The 20760-nt window shown below is 46.5% G+C and overlaps 1 protein-coding gene across 1 annotated transcript in view; it reads left to right on the top strand.

Moving 5' to 3' along the window:
• Window positions 1–20760, top strand: part of LOC132833296 (netrin receptor UNC5C-like) — a 149346-nt gene that overhangs the window by 77544 nt on the left and 51042 nt on the right. Inside the window, exon 7 of the mRNA XM_060851461.1 lies at window positions 9514–9678. Coding sequence (XP_060707444.1) covers window positions 9514–9678 — 165 coding nt within the window. The remainder of the gene's footprint in view (window positions 1–9513; window positions 9679–20760) is intronic.

Below are 20760 nucleotides of genomic sequence, written 5' to 3'. Positions count from 1 at the left end.
TTCATAATTTTTTAAACCTCTATGAGGTCACTCCTCAGCCTCCAGGGAAAACAGCCCCAGCCTCTCCTTAGAGCTCAAATCCTCCAAACCTGGCAACATCCTTGTAAATCTTTTCTGAACCCTTTCAAGTTTCATCTTTCCGATAGGAAGGAGACCAGAATTGCACACAATATTCCAAGTGGCCTAACCAACATTCAGTACAGCCACAACATGACCTCCCAACTCCTGTACTCAATACTCTGACCAATAAAGGAAAGCATGCCAAATGCCTTCTTCACTATCCTATCTACCTGCGAATCCACTTTCAAGGAGCTACGAACATGCACTCCAAGGTCTCTTTTTTCAGCAACACTCCCTAGGACCTTACCATTAAGTGTATAAGTCCTGCTAAGATTTGCTTTCCCAAAACTAACTGAATCCCACCTGCCTGCTCCTGGCCCATTTCCCTCCAAACCTTTCCTATTCATGGATCCATCCAAATGTCTTTTAAATGTTATAACTGTACCCGCATCCACCGCTTCCTCAGAAAGTTCATTCCACACCCTCGAACATGAGAGTTCAGGAAAAATGATAAAATCTAATACCAAAAACTTGAGATCATAGCTTAAGTTACTTGTTCATCGTGATGATGTTACTGGACTGTATACAGACCCCAGTGATATTTGAATGCTTAAATGTTTTATACCACACGCCCAGTGCACAGCCTACAGCAGTCTGACACCTCACACTTCGGAATCTTGCCAGGCTGCCAGAGGAAACATTAACAACATCATCACTCAGCCACACAAGTATGATGCAGGTAACCGGTGTGTTGTTTGCCTGGCAAGCGAGACCACTTTTACAATCTCCCAAAGACCACAGTAATTTATGGCTGGACGGCTAACTTACAATGAAAAGGGACGTCCACAGCATGAGTTCAATTCCTGCACTGGCTGTGGTTACCATCAATTTTCCCATCTTCTCAACCTCTCCCCTCGCCTGAGGGATGGAGAACCTCAGGTTAAACCATCACCAGTCATCTCCCTCTAATGAGAGAGTAGCCCTCCAGTCCGGTGGGACTATGATGACTTTACCTTTCTCATCAATAAAATCAGCTTCAAAGTGACACACGGCAAGCTTGGCTTGGAATGCTATGCTATAAAGTTGCTCTCCTGGAGGACTGAGCCACTACATTTCTACTACTTTATTCAGTTGTAACGGCTCAGTGATTAGTGACACTACTGTCATCATTCCTGTAGTCATTTCATCCATAGCTATCCCCTTGAACATTTGCAGTATTTACAAAAGCATTGGCTGTCTTTGTTTCCCTAGGAGAGATCGATCACACATAGACAAGGCTTCACCACTCATTCCTGGATGGCAGATTATTTTACCCACATCTTGGCTTTGACTCAAGCTTAGTGGCCTGGTGATAACACCTCACCAAGTCCCTTCTGTCTGGCTGTCTCTTTAACCAAATCACCTTGGTTACGGTGCACCATACTCTAACTGCTTCCCTCACTCCTCTGGTATCCTTTCCTCTTTTCAGTGCCTCACCTCGGTCAACCCCCGCGCCTATTAACAGAAATTTTCGGAATGCCCTGCCCCAACTTCCCTCCCTATGCCTCATCCCAGATTTCTCCATTCCTCCTCCAAATCCTTGATGATTTCAATCACCATGCTCTGAATTCATTGCCCCCCGATCTCTTTAAAAACATACTTCCCCGCTCCCCTGTGCAAAACTCTCTGTCATAGATACTTCTTTAAGAGTCCCCTCTCTCACAGTCTTGATCACTGATGATACGGTATAATGTCTAGAACATAGAACATAGAACAGTACAGCACAGAACAGGCCCTTCAGCCCACGATGTTGTGCCGACCACTGATCCTCATGTACGTACCCTCAAATTTCTGTGACCATATGCATGTCCAGCAGTCTCTTAAATATCCCCAATGACCTCGCTTCCACAACTGCTGCTGGCAATGCATTCCATGCTCTCACAACTCTCTGTGTAAAGAACCCGCCTCTGACATCCCCTCTATACTTTCCACCAAACAGCTTAAAACAATGACCCCTTGTGTTAACAAGTTCTGCCCTGGGCAATAGTCTCCTGCTATTGACTCTATCTATGCCTCTCATTATCTTGTATACCTCAATTAGGTCCCCTCACCTCCTCCTTTTTTCCAATGAAAAAAGTCCGAGCTCAGTCAACCTCTCTTCATAAGATAAGCCCTCCAGTCCAGGCAACATCCTGGTAAACCTCCTCTGAACCCTCTCCAAAGCATCCACATCTTTCCTATAATAGGGCGACCAGAACTGGGGGATGCAGTATTCCGAGTGTGGTCTAACCAAAGTCTTATAGAGCTGCAACAAGATCTCACGACTCTTAAACTCAATCCCCCTGTTAATGAAAGCCAAAACATCATATGCTTTCTTAACAACCCTGTCCACTTGGGTGGCCATTTTAAGGGATCTATGTATCTGCACACCAAGATCCCTCTGTTCCTCCACACTGCCAAGAATCCTATCCTTAATCCTGTACTCAGCTTTCAAATTCAACCTTCCAAAATGCATCACCTCGCATTTATCCAGGTTGAACTCCATCTGCCACCTCTCAGCCCATCTCTGCATCCTGTCAATGTCCCGCTTCAGCCTACAACAACCTCTATACTGTCAACGACACCACCAACCTTTGTGTCGTCTGCAAACTTGCTGACCCATCCTTCAATCCCCTCATCCAAGTCATTAATAACAATTACAAACAATAGAGGCCCAAGGACAGAGACCTGTGGAACACCACTCACCACTGACTTCAGGCAGAATATTTTCCTTCTACTACCACTCGCTGTCTTCTGTTGGCCAGCCAATTCTGTATCCAGAAGTTATGTTCCCTTGTATCCCATTCCTCCTGACCTTCTGAACGAGCCTACCATGGGGAACCTTATTAAATGCCTTGCTGCAGTCCATATACACCACATCCACAGCTCGACCTTCATCAACTTTTCTAGTCACATCCTCAAAGAACTCGATAAGGTTTGTGACGCATGACCTGCCCCTCACAAAGCCGTGTTGACTGCATTTTATCAAGCCAAGCTCTTCCAGATGGTTATAAATCCTATCCCTCAGAATCATTTCTAACACCTTGCAGACGACAGACATGAGACTTACTGGTCTGTAATTGCCGGGGATTTCCCTATTTCCTTTCTTGAAGAGAGGAATTACATTTGCCTCTTTCCAGTCCTCAGGTACGACTCCAGTGGACAGTGAGGATGCAAAGATCTTCTCAAGTGGCGAAGCAATTGCATTTCTCGCTTCCCAAAGCAGCCGAGGACAAATCTGGTCCGGGCCTGACGACTTGTCAATCTTAATATTTGACAAAATTTTCAGCACATTAGCTTCCTCTATATCTATCCATTCCAGGGGGCACACCTACTCTTCAAAGATTTCATTCTCTACAAAGTTTGTTTCTTTCGTAAAGACAAAAGCAAAAAACTCATTTAGGGCTTCCCCTACCTCCTCAGACTCCACACACAAGTTCCCTCTGTTATCCCTGATCGGCCCTACTCTTTCTTTGACCATTCTCTTATTCCTCAAATAAGTGTAAAATGCCTTTGTATTCTCCCTAATCCGTTCTGCCAAGCTTTTCTCGTGCTCCCTCCTGGCTCTCCTCAGACCATTTTTTGAACTCCTTCCTCGCCTGCCTGTAATCCTCTAGAGCTGAGCTTGACCCTAGCTTCCTCCACTTTATGTAAGCTACCTTCTCTCTTTTGACGAGAAGCTCCACCGCTCTCGTCATCCAAGGTTCCTTTATCTTACTCCTTCTTGCCTGTCTCAGAGGGACATATTTATTCATCACTCGCAACGACTGTTCCTTAAACAGTCTCCACATGTCTATAGTGCCTTTACCATGGAACAATTGCTCCCAGTCCATGCTTCCTAACTCATGTCTAATCGCATCATAGTTTCCTCTTCCCCAATTAAATATCCTCCCATTTTGCCTAATCCTCTCCTTCTCCATAGCTATGTAGAATGTGAGGCAGTTGTGGTCACTACCACCAAAATGCTTTCCCACCACAAGATCTGATACCTGCCCCGGCTCATTTCCGAGCACCAAGTCTAGAATGGCCTCTCCCCTCGTTAGCCTGTCAACATACTGAGTTAGAAAACCCTCCTGAACATACCTTACAAAAACAGCTCCATTCAAATCTTCTGCTCGAAGGAAGTTCCAATCAATATTGGGAAAGTTAAAGTCACCTATTACAACAACCTTACTACGTTCACACTTTTCCAAAATCTGCCGACCTCGGCTATCTTCAGTCTCCCTGCTGCTATTGGGGGGAGCTTGTAGTAAACCCCTAATGAGGTGACTGCTCCCTTGCTGTTCCTAATTTCCACCCATACTGACTCGGTAGGCAGATCTTCCTCGACAACGGTAACTTCTGCAGCTGTGATACCCTCTCTGATTAGCAGTGCTACACCCTCTCCTCTTTTTCCCCCCTCCCTATTCTTTTTAAATGCTCTAAACCCTGGAACATCCAGCAACCATTCCTGCCCCTGAGAAACCCATGTCTCTGTTATGGCCACAACATCATAGCACCAGGTACTGATGCATGCTCTAAGCTCCTCACTTTTATTCCTGATACTCCTTGCGTTAAAGCAAACACACTTTAAGTGATCCCTTGGTTCCTTCCCAGGAACATCCTTCCCACTAGCTGGTCTACCTCTTGCTATTGCCTCATCTGCACCAACTCTCACCTCCGGTATACAGCTCAGGTTCCCACCCCCCTGCCAAACTAGTTTAAACCCTCTCGAACTACTCGAGCAAGCCTTCCACCCACGACATTTGTCCCCTTCCAGTTCAGATGCAACCCGTCCTTCTTGTACGTGTCCCACCTTCCCCAGAAAGCATCCCAATTATCTACATATCTGAAGCCTTCCCTCCTACACCAGCTGAGCAGCCATGTGTTAAGCTGCGCCCGCTCCCTGTTCCTCGCCTCACTATCTCGTGACACCGGTAGTAAACTAGAGAACACGACTCTGTTCGTCCTGCTCTGCAGCTTCCATCCGAATTGAAAAATGTTTGAAACTTTTATTTTGATCATCTAATTTTCACTTACTCTGGGAAAGAAAGGTGTGAGAAAAGGATTCTGAATGAACTTTTGCACAAGTTACAGGGAAATATACTTTAATGGGAAAGTTATAGGCTAACCAGTTCACATGGGAGCAGGATAACTAATTGGATTCGTGGACAGCAGACAAAGATATTCACTTTTGTTCACAAACAAAATTTTAACAATTTTCTGTGAAGGTTCTTTCACACATTAACCTGAGTGTTTGCAGTTATATTTATTTAATGATACATTTTGAGGTTATTGAGAATACAATTTTCAATCACAAGTGGTTCCCTTTAAATGTTTTAAAGATCCGAGAAACCAAAGTTGACCTTTGACTCTTTTTAAAAAGAGTCAATGACACCTGACTGAAAAGGTTCATTTTCCAACTTGTGTTATCCTCAGACTCCAATCCAGATACAAAGAGCCTTCATAGACCCTCACACTTGAGGCTCCAACCTCCAGTTTGTGGACACCTATTTAAGACCAATTGCTTTGTGCGTGTATGTTGTTGTTTTATGTAGGACATCAAACTGTGTAATGTAAGCCCACACATATCTCTTGATGGAGGGCTGCATTGGGCGATACAGAGGGTAAACCCAAGGAAGCTCCAGTTTCGATGATGTTCCTGTGAAGCTTTTCAGGGAAATTCCTGGGCTGTGAGTTGAAGGCTTCCCAGTTTGTATTCCGTATGGCTATCGGATATTGCTGGGAGCTTTGGATCATCAAATCACTCTGAGAAAGCTATGTGTGTTGCAGGAACCTTACTGAAGAAAAATTCTATCCTTCTGCCCTATAGTGGCTTTTTTTAATATTAAAATGTTTCAGGATTTCAGGAATTATGAATGGATAGCTTTCGAGCATAATATTTCAGTTATCTGTACGAGAGAGCTTCATATCCGTCTCCTCAAAGCAGGACAGGTTAAGGAGATATTTAATAGAGCTGTTCACATTTATAGAAGGATTTTGCAGAGTAAGGAAGAAAAAGAAGGGTCAGTAAGAAAACAAAACAGATTTAAAGTAAAGGCCAAAAATGTCAGAAGGCAGTTGAGGAGAAATGTTTGTTGTGAGTTCCAATTTGCTGCCCAAATATACGGAGCAGATCCAATTGTGTCCTTTTGGAGGGAGTTGGATGCATGATTAACATTTGCTGGGCTGTGCAAAGGAGCAAAGTGAATGTGAACAACTGGACAGGTCGTTCTGATAGCTGGCACTGGTTATAGTGGGGTGGATGGACGTCCCACATGTTTTAAGGTACTCTGATCTCACAGGATGGTGCAAGATGGAATGAATGCTGCACAGTATAACTGAATAGGATGCCATGTTCAAAACCACAAGATAGACTGTCTGTGAGAGGTTCTGCAATGAGGGAAAAAGACAGTTCAACAAAGTTCAACATGCTTCTTGTATCTGTTTTAAAAATGGGTGGTCTCTGGAAACTGTGCCATTTATGTCAAAACTCATGTGACCTAATGAGACAAATGACGGTTTCTCATTCCAGTTTTGTGTTGCAAACTCTCAATCTCTTGCTTTGAAGGAATTTCCAAGATGGCCTCCAAGGATGTGCTAAGAGTGATCAGGGTTGCCAACACTTCCAGGGTTGTCAGGAGTCTCCAGGAATTTAAGGGCCAATCTACAGAAGAAAAATGATGGGGGCATTTATTACTTTTTAAAAATGATTTACATTTTGCTGTTGTATGCCAGCATAAAACATGTCAACAAACAGTCAAGAGTCCTCCAATTGGGTAATAATTGGCTTTGAGAAAGCAGGGACCATGAGGATGGACCAGTGGGTCATATACTCAATCCCTGTTGGCAACTCTCACAGTGAGGAGAAAGTGAGGACTGCAGATGCTGGAGACCAGAGTTGAAAAGTGTGTTGCTGGAAAAGCACAGCAGGCCAGGCAGCATCCGAGGAGCAGGAGAATCGACGTTTCGGGCATGAACCCTTCTTCAGGATTCCTGAAGAAGGGCTCATGCCCGAAACGTTGATTCTCCTGCTCCTCGGATGCTGCCTGGCCTGCTGCACTTTTCCAGCACCACACCTTTCAACTCTCACAGTGACAGGAGAATAGAGAACCATTGACTTACATTAATTAGATCAAGTACCTACATGAGGAGTGTTTGTTGATCAGTGATTCCAGGCTAATCTGCATTGCCTTGGTGTCTCATAGCAGGTGCAGGCTTCTGCAATTTATCATAGAATCCCTACAGTGCAGACAGAGCCCATTTGGTCTGCACTTTAGAGCAATCCACCCATCCACTTCGCCAGGCACTATCGTCAATTTAGCATCGCCAATTCACCTAACCAGCACATCCTTGGATTGGGGGAGGAAACCCATGCAGACACAGGGGGAATGTGCAAACTCCACACGGACAGTCACATGAGGATGCAATCGAACCCGGATCCCTGGTGCTGTGAGGCAGCAGTGCTAACTACTGAGCCAACGCGCTGCTCAAAGTTTATCTTCCTGTTTCTTTGGGAGCAGTTTGATATGACAATGAGGCTGCTGAGCGAACACGTCCGATGGCTAGCACCAATTGGGAACCCCTGTCTTCTCAAATCTGGGTAATTCCCTCACATGGGTACCATGGGAAAGAGACGTTCATAACTAGTCTAAGTACTCATAGCCGTTACTTTGCAATAACATAGGGACCGTCCTGACAAGTTGATGGGTAGCCTCTGTTGTGTTTCTGTGATAATAAAGGCATAGGATCATATAGGAAGTGATTTTTCATGCTATGACTCTAGAGTGGAATGGGTGAGATTGGATCAGATTCTAAACAGGGATCAGGAGAGGTATAGAACAAGGAGCTGACTGATTACGGAAATATCAACACCACAGGCAACTGTGGTAAATTCGTTCTAGCCTCAGACTGTCCCCAGCTTACTCCCATTCCTCTTGCTCTGCTTCCATCTCCCCTCACCCAGCTTCATCTCCTCACCCACCCTCATCCCCTCACCTCACCCCACCCTCATCCCTCACCCACCCTTATCCCTCACCCATCCTCATCCCCTCATCTCACTCTCATCCCCTCACCTTACCTCACCTTCATCCCTCACCCACTCTCACCCACCCTCATCCCTTCATCTCACCCCACCCTCATCCCTCACCCAGTCTAATCCCTCACCCAGTCTAATCCCTCACCCCACCCTCACCCCTTCATCTCACCCCACCCTCATCCCTCACCTACCCTCATCCCTCATCCCTCACCCATTCTAATGTCTCACCCCATCCCACTCTCATCCCTCATTTCTCACCCACCCTAATACCTCACCCCACCCCAGCCTCATCCCCACACCTTGTCCTGTTCTTATTCACCATTCTGCCCCACCCATTCTCCAATCCCCATCTTGCCCCCATTCTCGCTGGCTTTCCCCCATCCCCGTTTCTCCACCCATACCCCACTCACTCAACCCCGCCCAACTCCATTCCTAATCCCCAGTGCCCACGAACCTGTCTCAAAAATTCTTTATCATCTTTTGAATAAACCAAATATACAAATTAAGTAGTTAACCACCTAACTATGCCTTAAGAGGGGAACTGCACTCAGTTGAAATCTAAATTTAAGCAAACCAATAAATAACATTTTAAATTGCCACCCTTAAAGTGGCACTGTAACAAATTCAGAAGTTCAAATGTAACTTTAAAGATCAAAGTAAAGAGTTATTGTCAGTGAAGCCCTTGTGGAAACTGCCTGTTCATATAAACTAAAAACATTCAATCATTCAATGTTTTCCCCCTGCATCCCTGTCCTTAGAAATTCACACAGCATTAACACCAGAATGGGGTCATTCACCATCCCCAAAGGAAGAAGCAGGTTAGGTTTATTAATGTGGGTCCTCCACCAGACACACACACACACACACACACACACACACACACACACACACACACACACACACACACGTGAGCGTGTGCACACACAAACAGACACACACGAGCGCGTCCACACACAAACAGACACACACACACGCAAGCGCATGCACACACAGACACACACACACGAGCACGTGCACACACAAACAGACACACTCACACACGCGAGCGCGTGCACACACAAACAGACACACTCACACACGCGAACGCGTGCACACACAGACACACACACACACGAGCGCGTGCACACACAAACAGACACACTCACACACGCGAGCGCGTGCACACACAGACACACACACACGCGAGCGCGTGCACACACAAACAGACGCACACACAAATGCACAGACATACAAACACACAAATGCACCGACATACACACAGAGACATACAGACACACACAGATGCACAAAAGCACAGACACAAACATGCACACAGATGCACAAAAGCACACACACACATACACACACACACAAAGAAACACACACACGCCCTCCTTCCTGACGATACTTACTGATGTTTTTCTCTTGTCGAACTGTAGTTGATGGTGGGTGGACGGCATGGAGCAAATGGTCACCCTGTGGGACGGAATGCATGCATTGGCGGAGGAGGGAGTGCATCGCCCCTGCCCCTAAAACCGGCGGCAAGGATTGTCCGGGACCAGTGTTAGACTCCAAAAACTGCACCGATGGTCTGTGCATGCAAAGTAAGTGAGGAGCCAGGGGCGTGCCCACCTGGTCCGCAGTCACGCGTTTAACTCTTTACGCTCTGACTTTCTGCCCTGCACCTCTCTCGCTTTCAACCCTATTCTAATACTGTGAGCTTCTTACACACTCCCATCCTCTCCTCAATTTAAACAAGAAGAATGACTAGCATTTATATAGCACCTTTTACATTGTCAAGAGAACTTGAGAAGGTGACAGGAAGAGATGGGATTGGTGGGGGCAATGCTATCCTCACTCGGGAAGGATTAAATGCCAGAAGGCACTGATTTTTTTGGCAACACATGCAATATGAGGAAAACCAACTTGCTGCAGCAGATGGTGAGAATCTAGGCCACACTGCCAGAGGGTGGGGTGGAGCCAGGACCAACTGAGGTCTTTGCAAAAGAATTGGATAATTCACTAAAGAAAAGCAATTGGCACAGGTACACAGAAAAGACGGGGGGTGAGACTAGCTGAATTGCTCTGTCAGAGGGGCAGTGTAAGTCCAGCAGACTGAATGGTTTAACCATTCTACGGTTCATGACATCTCCAAGCTCTTTGCAGCCAGTCACTTAGGTTCGGAAGGTGTGCGCGTGTGTGCGTGCGTGTGTGTGTGTGTAAGTAAAATGGTCTGAGGGTGTATGTGTGGTGTGAGGGTGTGTGTGTCTGATTATATGTATGTGTATGAGGGTGTTGTGTGTATGAAGGTGTGTGTGTATATTTCTGTGAGGGAGTGTATGTGTGGTTTGAGGGTGTGTGGTGGAGGGTGTTTGTGTGTAATGGTCTGTGTATGTGTGAGTGAGAGAGTGTGTGAAGGAGGGTATGTGTGTGTGATGATGTGTGTATATATGTGACTGAGTATTGGTGTGTGAGGGTGTGTGTGTGTGAGCGTGTGCATATATTTGGTGAGAGTATATGAGGGTGTGTGTGGGGTGTGTGAAGGAGGGTGTGTGTGTAAGGGTGTGTGTGTAAAGGTGTGTGTGTATGAGAGTGTGTGTGTGGTGTGAGGATGTGTGAAGGAGGGAGGGTGTGTGTGTAAGGGTGTGTGTGTATGAGAGTGTGTGTTTGTATGAGAGTGTGTGTGTGTGGTGTGAGTGTGTGTGAAGGTGTGTGGGTGTATGAGAGTGCGTGTGTGGTGTGAGGGTATGTGTGTGTATGTATGTGTGACTGAGTATTGGTGTGTGTGATGGCGTGTGTGTGAGTGAGTGTGCATATTTCTGTGAGGATATATGAGGGTGTGTGAGGTGTGAAGGAAGGCGTGTGTAAGGGTGTGTGTGGTGTGAGGATGTGTGAAGGAGGGTGTGTGTGTGTGTATGTATGTGTGCATGAGTGTTTCTGTGTGTGAGAGTGTGTGTATTTCTGTGAAGGATGTGAGGATATGTATGAGTGTGTGAAGGGGGTCTGTGAATATGAGGGTATGTGTTTGGGTGTATAAAGGAGGATGTGTGTGTGTTTATGATGGTGTGTTTGGTGTGAGGGGGTGTCTGTATGTGTGTTTAAGAGGGTGTCTGTGTGTCTGTGTCTGTGTGTGTGTGTGAGAGAGAGAGAGACAGAGACAGAGAGATAGACAGTGAGAGGGAATTGATTCAGCAAATGAAGAATTATCTCCAAGCCAGCTGTCTCCCCATTTCTGTACCAGGCCCGTGTTGCATGGAGTACCACTCTCCTTGAGCAACACTGGGCTGAAGGAGTATATCCCAAGGTGGAGCCAGGCAGAAGGGCTCACAATCCCTCCAGATTCTCTCCCTGTGAGAGGCCATGGAACTGACAGGTTGTAAACTGCACACATTCATGACAGACACTGAATTGCGGGAGAACACAATTAAAGTTTCTGGATCACACTGTTTGGAATATGCTGCTATTGAGCACTGCACTGCATGGTTCAGTTCAGGCTCTATCTTGTCTCTCTCATTTGGATGGCCATGCTATGGAGGAGCCGGTGATGGACTGGGGTGGACAAAATTAAAAATCGCGCAACACCAGGTTATAGTCCAACAGTTTTATTTGGAAGCCCTAGATTTTAAAGTGCTGCTCCTTCATCAACTACCATCAAAACCTGATGAAGGTGATTTTTAACATTGGCGCATGGATGGAACCAACATGTGTGTCTCAAAGTAGATCAGGGATGTCCAGACAACATTAATCTCTTCAGCTGGCATTGCCATTGGATCATTGCTCTGGTTGCAATTTGTGGGATCTTGCTGTGCACAGATTGGTGGCCAATTTTGCTGTGCTTCAAAAAGAAAACCTTTGAACTCACGTATTTCACTGGCCGTTGAACGCACTTTGGAACATTGCAAAAGGTGCTATAGAAATGCAGGCCTTTGTTCCCTTTCCTCATCAACTCCTTAGTCATTAATGTTGATGCAGTGTGAAGCTCGATGCTGAGAGCAGCAGGAAAATGAAAAATGTCAGATGTTTCTCTGTGTTTTTAGGAGAGACATTATTTTATCTTCATTCACCAGGTTTGCAAGTTACAAATCACAAACTTTCCAGAATTTGTGGAGACATGTGATTTGAATTTGAAAGAGATGCCAGTTTGAATGTGGCATCTTTGGTCAGATACTTCCTTGCAGACAAATTAAAAACTTTTAATGATCAAAATCTCACATTGAAAGACATCCATCTAAAACATTAAAGTCCCTATGGGTAACGCAGTCCAATGCAGAGATGTTTCAGGTACTTTGAGTGCCACCTTCAGGAACTCTATGGTATTGATGCTCAAAGACAACACAGTTGTGATCGTAGTGAAAGTTATTTACCTCTCAATTTTCCAGCAATTTTCAAATACTCTGTGAAAATCGTAGACTGGGCAAACATGATGATCAGGGAGAAAAAGGGAAATTTAGTTTAACTGGTGCTTCAAATTTAAATTTCACTTCTAGGCTGATTCTGCACTGCAGTTTTGAGTGAATACTGCACTGTCAAAGAATCAGTGCTGGTGGAGTGCTGCAGTGTCCAAGGGTCAGTGCTGAGGGAGTGCTGCAGTATCCAAGGGTCAGTGCTGAGGGAGTGCAGCTCTGTTGGAGGGTCAGTGCTGAGAGAGTGTCACACTGTCAGAGGGTCAGTGCTGAGGGAGTGCCGCAGTGTCCAAGGGTCAGTGCTGAGGGAGTGCTGCACTGTTGGAGGGTCAGTGCTGAGGCAGTGCCACACTGTCTGAGGGTCAGTACTGAGGGAGTGCTGCACTGTCGGAGGGTCAGTGCTGAGGGAGTGCCACACTGTCGGAGGGTCAGTGCTGAGGGAGTGCCACACTGTCAGAGGGTCAGTGCTGAGGGAGTGCTGCACTTTCGGAGGGTCTGTACTAAGGGAGTGCTGCACTATTGGAGGGTCAGTGCTGATGGAGCGCCGCACTTTAGGAGGGTCAATGCTGATGGAGCGCCACACTGTAGGAAGGTCAGTACTGAGGGAGTGCCGCACTGTTGGAGGGTCAGTGCTGAGGGAATGCTGTACTGTCAGAGGTCAATGCTAAGGGAGTGCTGCACTGTTGGAGGGTCAGTACTGAGGGAGTGCCGCACTGTCGGAGGGTCAATGCTGAGGGAGTGCCGCACTGTTGGAGGGTCAGTACTGATGGAGCGCCGCACTGTAAGAGGGTCAGTACTGAGGGAGTGCCGCACTGTTGGAGGGTCAGTGCTGAGGGAATGCTGTACTGTGGGAGGGTCAGTGCTGAGGGAATGCTGCACTGTTGGAGGGTCAGTACTGAGGGAGTGCCGCACTGTCAGAGGGTCAATGCTGAGGGAGTGCTGCACTGTTGGAGGGTCAGTACTGAGGGAGGGCCGCACTGTTGGAGGGTCAGTACTGTAGGTCAGACTTGCTACCACACAGATGTGAGTTTACAGTCCGTCGCAGGAGAGTGGGCAGAATATGTAGCAAATGGACTTGGGTGTTTTAATTCCGAGAACAAGACAAAGTATTCTCTTTCCATTAAGCCATTAACACAGTATCACATATCGCTATCACACAGCTGGTCCCTGCCTGCCTCATTAAACCCAATACGTTAGGTCACTGGACTGTTTTGAATCAAAACAGAGAGTGCTGGAGAAACTCAGCAGGTCTGTTGGCATCTGAATGGAGACACAGAGTTAATATTTTGAGTCCAATGTGAATCTTCTTCAGAGTTCTTCTTCTGTCTCAGATTGCCAGCATCTGCTGTATTTTATATTTGATTTGAATTATGCTTTCCCCTCCCTCGGGGGATGTGAACTGAGGGACAAGAAACAGTGAGAGAAGCACATTCAAAAGTAGCTTCAAAATGAGAATTGGACAAAGTGCTTGAAAATGAGACATTTGCAGGGCCAGGGGAATATTGCACGTGGAGGGGGGAACCACGTGGGTAATTCTTTCAAAAAGCTGACATTGGTACGATGGGTCAAATGGCCTCCTGATTCTGTGCTGTTTGATTTCCTGATTCAATGGTAAAGAATTGACCAGCTTGGTACTGTACTGTCAGCCTGAGGGTTGATGCTACCCAGGCTGCACTCAGAGGGAGGAGTGTTCCACTTAGTCTGAGAGCTATTAGATTAGATTACTTACAGTGTGGAAACAGGCCCTTCGGCCCAACAAGTCCACACCGACCCGCCGAAGCGCAACCCACCCATACCCCTACATTTACCCCTTACCTAACACTACGGGGCAATATAGCATGGCCAATTCACCTGACCCACACATCTTTGTTACTGTGGGAGGAAACCGGAGCACCCGGAGGAAACCCACGCAGACACGGGGAGAACGTGCAAACTCCACACAGTCAGTCGCCTGAGTCGGGAATTGAACCCGGGTCTCTGGTGGTGTGAGGCAGCAGTGCTAACCACTGTGCCACCATGCCGCCCGGCAATATTGTTATCAGCAACAACAGGAAGACTGCTCCTGATCACAGATGTGAAGCCTGACAGAGTTAAACAAAGGGAAAAGTTAAACTTTGCATTTGTGTAGTGCCAACAGAGACATTGAATGTCCTTAAAGAGCTTTCAAACTAATGGAGTGCTTCTGAAATGTAATCACAGTTACAAAGCAGGAAATGCAGCAGCTAATTTATGCAAGTTCTCATAAACAGCACCAAGGTAAATGATAATGACATAACTCCAAAAACGTCAGTATCCCATCACCAAGTCACCCTTTGCTTACACGTGAATAGCCCTTGATTATGCACTGCCTCATTCAGAGTCAGTTACCAGAGTGACACAACCTCGGACACTCACTTTTTATTTTTATTGTTTTTAACATAGAACATAGAAGGATACAGCGCAGTACAGGCCCTTCGGCCCTCGATGTTGCGCCGACCGAATCCTACCTAACCTATACTAGCCCAATAACTTCCAAATGCCTATCCAATGCCCGCTTAAATGACCATAAAGAAGGAGAGTTCACCACTGATACGGGCAGGGCATTCCATGAACTCACAACCCGCTGTGTGAAGAATCTACCCCTAACATCTGTCCTATACCTACCACCCCTTAATTTAAAGCTATGTCCCCTAGTAACACCTGACTCCATTAGCGGTAAAAGGTTCTTAGTATCTACCCTATCTAAACCCCTAATCATCTTATACACTTCTATCAGATCTCCCCTAAACCTTCTCTTCTCCAATGAGAACAGCCCCAAGTGCCTCAGCCTTTCCTCATAAGATTTTCCTACCATTCCAGGCAACATCCTGGTAAACCTCCTCTGCACTCGTTCTAAAGCTTCCACATCCTTCCTATAGTATGGCGACCAAAACTGCACACAATACTCCAGATGAGGCCGCACCAGAGTCTTATACAACTGCAACATGACCTCAGGACTCCGGAACTCAATTCCTCTGCCAATAAAGCCCAGTACACCATATGCCTTCCTCACAGCACTATTTACCTGGGTGGCAACTTTCAGAGATCTGTGTACATGGACACCAAGATCCCTCTGCTCATCCACACTACCAAGTAGCCTACCATTAGCCCAGTAATCCATCATCTTGTTATTCCTACCAAAGTGAACGACTTCGCACTTAGCTACATTGAATTCCATTTGCCACATTTCCGCCCAGCTCTGCAACTTATCTATATCCCGCTGTAACCTACCACTTCCTTCCTCACTATCCACAACTCCACCGACTTTTGTGTCATCCGCAAACTTGCTTACCCAGCTTTCAAGTCCTTCCTCTAGATCATTTATAAAGATAACAAAAAGCAATGGTCCCAAAACAGATCCTTGTGGTACACCGCTAGTAACTGCGCTCCAAGATGAACATAATCCATCAACTACTACCCTCTGTCTCCTTCCAGCCAGCCAATTCCTAATCCAAACCTCTAATGTATCCTCAATGCCATACCTCCGAAGTTTTAGCATTAGCCTACCATGGGGAACCTTATCGAACGCCTTACTAAAATCCATATACACAACATCTACTGCTTTACCCTCATCCACTTCCTTGGTCACCTTCTCAAAGAACTCAATAAGGTTTGTGAGGCACGACCTGCCCTTCACAAAACCATGCTGGCTATCCCTGATCACGTTATTCCTACCCAGATGTTCATAAATCTTATCCCTTACCATTCTCTCTAAGACTTTGCCCACCACTGAAGTCAGACTCACTGGCCTATAGTTGCTAGGGCTATCCCTACTCCCTTTCTTGAACAATGGGACCACATTCGCTATCCTCCAGTCCTCTGGTACTATTCCTGTTGACAACGACGACATAAAAATCCAGGCCAATGGCTCTGCTATCTCCTCCCTAGCTTCCCATAGGATCCTGGGGTAAATGCCATCAGGCCCAGGAGACTTATCTATATTCATCCTTTCCAATATTCCCAAAACCTCTTCCCTGCATATTTCCAGGGCATCCATTCTAATTATTTGTGATTCCATATTCACATCAGCAACAGTGTCCTGTTCCTGAGTGAATACTGATGAAAAGTACTGATTTAATGTCTCTCCAATCTCCTCCGCCTCCACACACAACTTCCCACTACTATCCTTGACTGGACCGATACCTACCCTAGTCATCCTTTTATTCTTGACATACCTATAGAAAGCCTTTGGGTTTTCCCTAATCCTACCAGCTAAAGACTTTTCATGTCCCCTTCTCGCTTCTCTTAGCTCCCTCTTTAGCTCCTTCCTGGCTACCTTATAACTCTCTATCGCCCCTACTGAACCTTCACGCCTCATCTTTACATATGCCGCCTTCTTCCCTTTCACAAGGGACTCCAATTCCTTACTAAACCACGGCTGCCTCACAAGGCCCTTTACACCATGCCTGACTGGTACATACCTATCGAGGACACGCAGTAGCTGCTCCTTGAACACTCCCCACATCTCATTAGTGTTCTTCTCTTGAAGCCTGTTTTTCCAATCCACACATCCTAAGTCATGCCTCACTGCATCATAATTTCCCTGCCCCCAGCTATAGCTCTTGCCCTGCGGCACACGATTATCCCTCTCCATCACTAAAGTAAAAGTCACCGAGTTGTGGTCACTGTCCCCGAAGTGCTCACCTACCTCCAAGTCTAACACCTGGCCTGGTTCATTACCTAGAACCAAATCCAATATAGCCTCCCCTCTTGTTGGCCTGTCGACATATTGTGTCAGGAAACCCTCCTGCACACATTGTACAAACACCGACCCATCTAATGAACTCGAGCTATAGCTCTCCCAGTCAATATCTGGGAAGTTAAAGTCCCCCATAACAACCACCCTGCTACCTTCACTCTTTTCCTGAATCATCCTCGCAATATTATCCTCTACTTCTCTAGGACTATTAGGAGGCCTGTAGAAAACACCTAACAGGGTGACCTCACCTTTCCTATTTCTAACCTCAGCCCAAACTACCTCAGATGGCAAGTCCTCTTCCATCGTCCATTCCACTGCTGTGATACTGTCTTTGACAAGTAATGCCACGCCTCCCCCTTTTTTACCCCCATGTCTGATCCTACTAAAACATTTGAACCCTGGAACGTGCAACAGCCATTCTTGTCCCTGTTCTACCCACGTCTCTGTAATGGCCACAACATCGAAGTCCCAGGTACCAACCCACGCTGCAAGTTCACCTACCTTATTCCTTATACTTCTGGCATTGAAGTATACACACTTCAATCCACCTTTCTGGTTACAGGCACCCTCCTTAGAGATCGCTGCATTATTCCTAACCTCCCTACACTCAAGGTCCTGTACCCTAAAGCTACAGTCCTGGTTCCCATGCCCCCGCGGAGTTAGTTTAAACCCTCCCAAAGAGCACTAGCAAACCTCCCCCCAAGGATACTGGTGCCCCTCAGGTTCAAGTGTAGACCATCCTTTTTATAGAGGTCCCACCTTCCCCAGAAAGGACCCCAGTTATCCAGAAACCGGAATCCCTCCCTCCTGCACCATCCCTGTAGCCACGCATTTAACTGCTCTCTCTCCCTGTTCCTCGACTCTCTATCACGTGGCACGGGTAACAAACCAGAGACTACAACTCTGTTTGTTCTAACTCTGAGCTTCCAACCTAGCTCCCTGAAAGCCTGCCTTACATCCTCACCCTTCTTCCTACCTATATCGTTGGTGCCAACGTGGACCACGATCTGGGGCTGCTCCCCCTCCCCCTTAAGGACCCGGAAAACACGATCAGCGACATCACGTACCCTTGCACCTGGGAGGCAACATACCAAACGTGAGTCCCTGGCAACATACCAAACGTGAGTCCCTGGCAACATACCAAACGTGAGTCCCTGCAACATACCAAACGTGAGTCCCTGACAACATACCAAACTTTCTTTTTTTTTCTTTTTAAACTTTACCCCGACACTACCACCCAACTTCAGTAGTGCTTATATTTTCGCCAGCACCCATGTTGTGTGTGTGTAAGACACAGTGAAAGCCAACAGGTATATAAATCTTCATTCAATTTCCACCACCAGGAAGAAAGGAAACATCAGGGTGGCCAGTGACAAGCAGTGTCCTTCTCAAAGTGAAGGAGAAAAATACCACACCAGAATTACTTATTTTTCCCTGGGAGGTGAGCGGAGACACAAGTGAAAGACTCCTCTGAGAAACAGCTCTGCAGACAGCACAGCACTCCTTTGGTTTTGCAAGGGGAGGTGGAGCTGGTCAGCCTGCATTGTACATTTTGCAACCCCAGAATGGGACGGTAACCCACAAGCTTCTGTTTCAAGGAAACAAGCATTGTCATACAGAAAAGCCAACGTCGAAACTAAGGGAGTAGGGCCTGCTCCATCATTCCGTAAGACTATTGTCAATCTGATGCGATCTTCACCTGATTGTCAAGCCTGTTCCTTCACATAACCCTAGACTCCCTTGTCAATGAAAAAATCTGACTAACACAGCTCTGAATATATTCAATGACCCAGCCTCCACTAGCCTCTGGGGGGTGGAGGGAGGGAATTTCAAATACAAACAACCCTCTAAGAGAGAAAAATAAATCCCTTGTTGTGCTTGTATTAAATAGCCATGATATTGGAGGAGCTGGTGTTGGACTGGGGTGTAGATTAGATTAGACTTACAGTGTGGAAACAGGCTCTTCGGCCCAACAAGTCCACACCAACCCGCCGAAGCGCAACCCACCCATACCCCTACATTTACCCCTTACCTAACACTACGGGCAATTTAGCATGGCCAATTCACCTGACCCGCACATCTTTGGACAGTGGGAGGAAACCGGAGCACCCGGAGGAAACCCACGCAGACACGGGGAGAACGTGTACAAAGTTAAAAATCACACAACACCAGGTTATAGCCCAACAGGTTTATTTGGAAGCACTAGCTTTCAGAGCACTGCTCCTTCATCAGGTAGCTAGCTGGTGTTGTGTGTGATTTCTAACTTTGCCTTAAATAGCAGAGCCCTTTTGTCTGAAACTACACCCCCTAGCTGACAAGAGGAAACAGCAGCTATCCTGTCAAGACTCTTACATGTTACAATGAGGTCACCTCCCATTCTTCTACACTCCAATGAGCACAGGCCCACACTACTCAACCTTTCCTCATAAGACAAACCCCCTTAACTGAAGGATTGGGCTGAGTGAACCTCCTGTGAATTACTCCCAAAGTAAGTATATTCCTCCTTCAGTAAAGAGTCCAAGACTGCACCCTCTGGTCCAGGTATGTCTCATAGTATCCAATCTAATTCAATGGTGAAGTACATCTGGGTGAGTGCTCCTGCTCCTACTGAAGAACTTCCCTGGAATGTGGTGGAGGTTGTACATGTCCAGGTACAGCCAAGGACTGCAATCTATCCAGTGATGCCCATGGCACTCGGGAAACCAGGGCAGTTCTTCATCCTGTATAACCCCCCTCAGCCTGGCTTTGAAAGCTAAATTTAAATTTATAAATCTCCGAAGGACATGTCAAACATTGCACAGCCAAAAAAGGACAGGTTCAGATCTTACCTGTTGCCAGGTGAGGGGGCATTGTTCATTTCTGAAATGCTGATCAGTATGACCCACATCATGCTCTCTAACTTTACCATCCTGTGGATGTGTGAGACAGAGAGAGAGAGAGAGAGAGAGAAAGATACCAGTGAGGGACAAATCTCCAGACAGGAGACAACTTGTTGTTTCCAATACTTCAGGATTACTCTGGCATTTACAGTGTGGAGGATTACAAATCCTCAGCCATGGTTATTCTGTCCTGGAGGATAGGACAGGAGCATTAGAACTTAGGTACTTTGAATACTTCTGTAACTTGCAGTGGAAATGCTGAAATGCTTCCTCCCTGGCTCACCATTATCCATCTTTTTGTTTGCCTGTCTTTCTCTCCCTCTAGGCTCCGTCTCCCTCTATTACACACTCCTTTACCCTCAACCCCCCAACCTCTCACCCCGCCCCCTGGCAACAGCCAATATACCATCTTCTCCCAGCTATGATCAGTGCTGAGGAAGGGTCAGTGGACTCGAAACATTAACTCTGTTCCCCTCTCCACAGAGGCTGCCAGACCCACTGAGTTTCTTCAGTAATTTCTGCTTTTGTTTTGATGAAAAAAAGCTACTTTTTGGAGCCAATAGAATGCACTGCCCCAGAGTGAAGTGGCAGTGATTTACTCCTGGATTTCGAAAGGGAATTGGCCAAACACCTGAGGGAAAAGAAAATTGCGGGGTTTCAGGGATAGAACAAGTGAGCAGTAAGAGC

The sequence above is a fragment of the Hemiscyllium ocellatum genome, chromosome 36 (genome assembly GCF_020745735.1).
Source record: "Hemiscyllium ocellatum isolate sHemOce1 chromosome 36, sHemOce1.pat.X.cur, whole genome shotgun sequence".
NCBI classification, from domain to species: Eukaryota; Metazoa; Chordata; class Chondrichthyes; order Orectolobiformes; family Hemiscylliidae; genus Hemiscyllium; species Hemiscyllium ocellatum.
The sequence above is the reverse complement of the archived record's forward strand: the minus strand, read 5'-3'. Positions and strand labels throughout refer to the sequence as shown.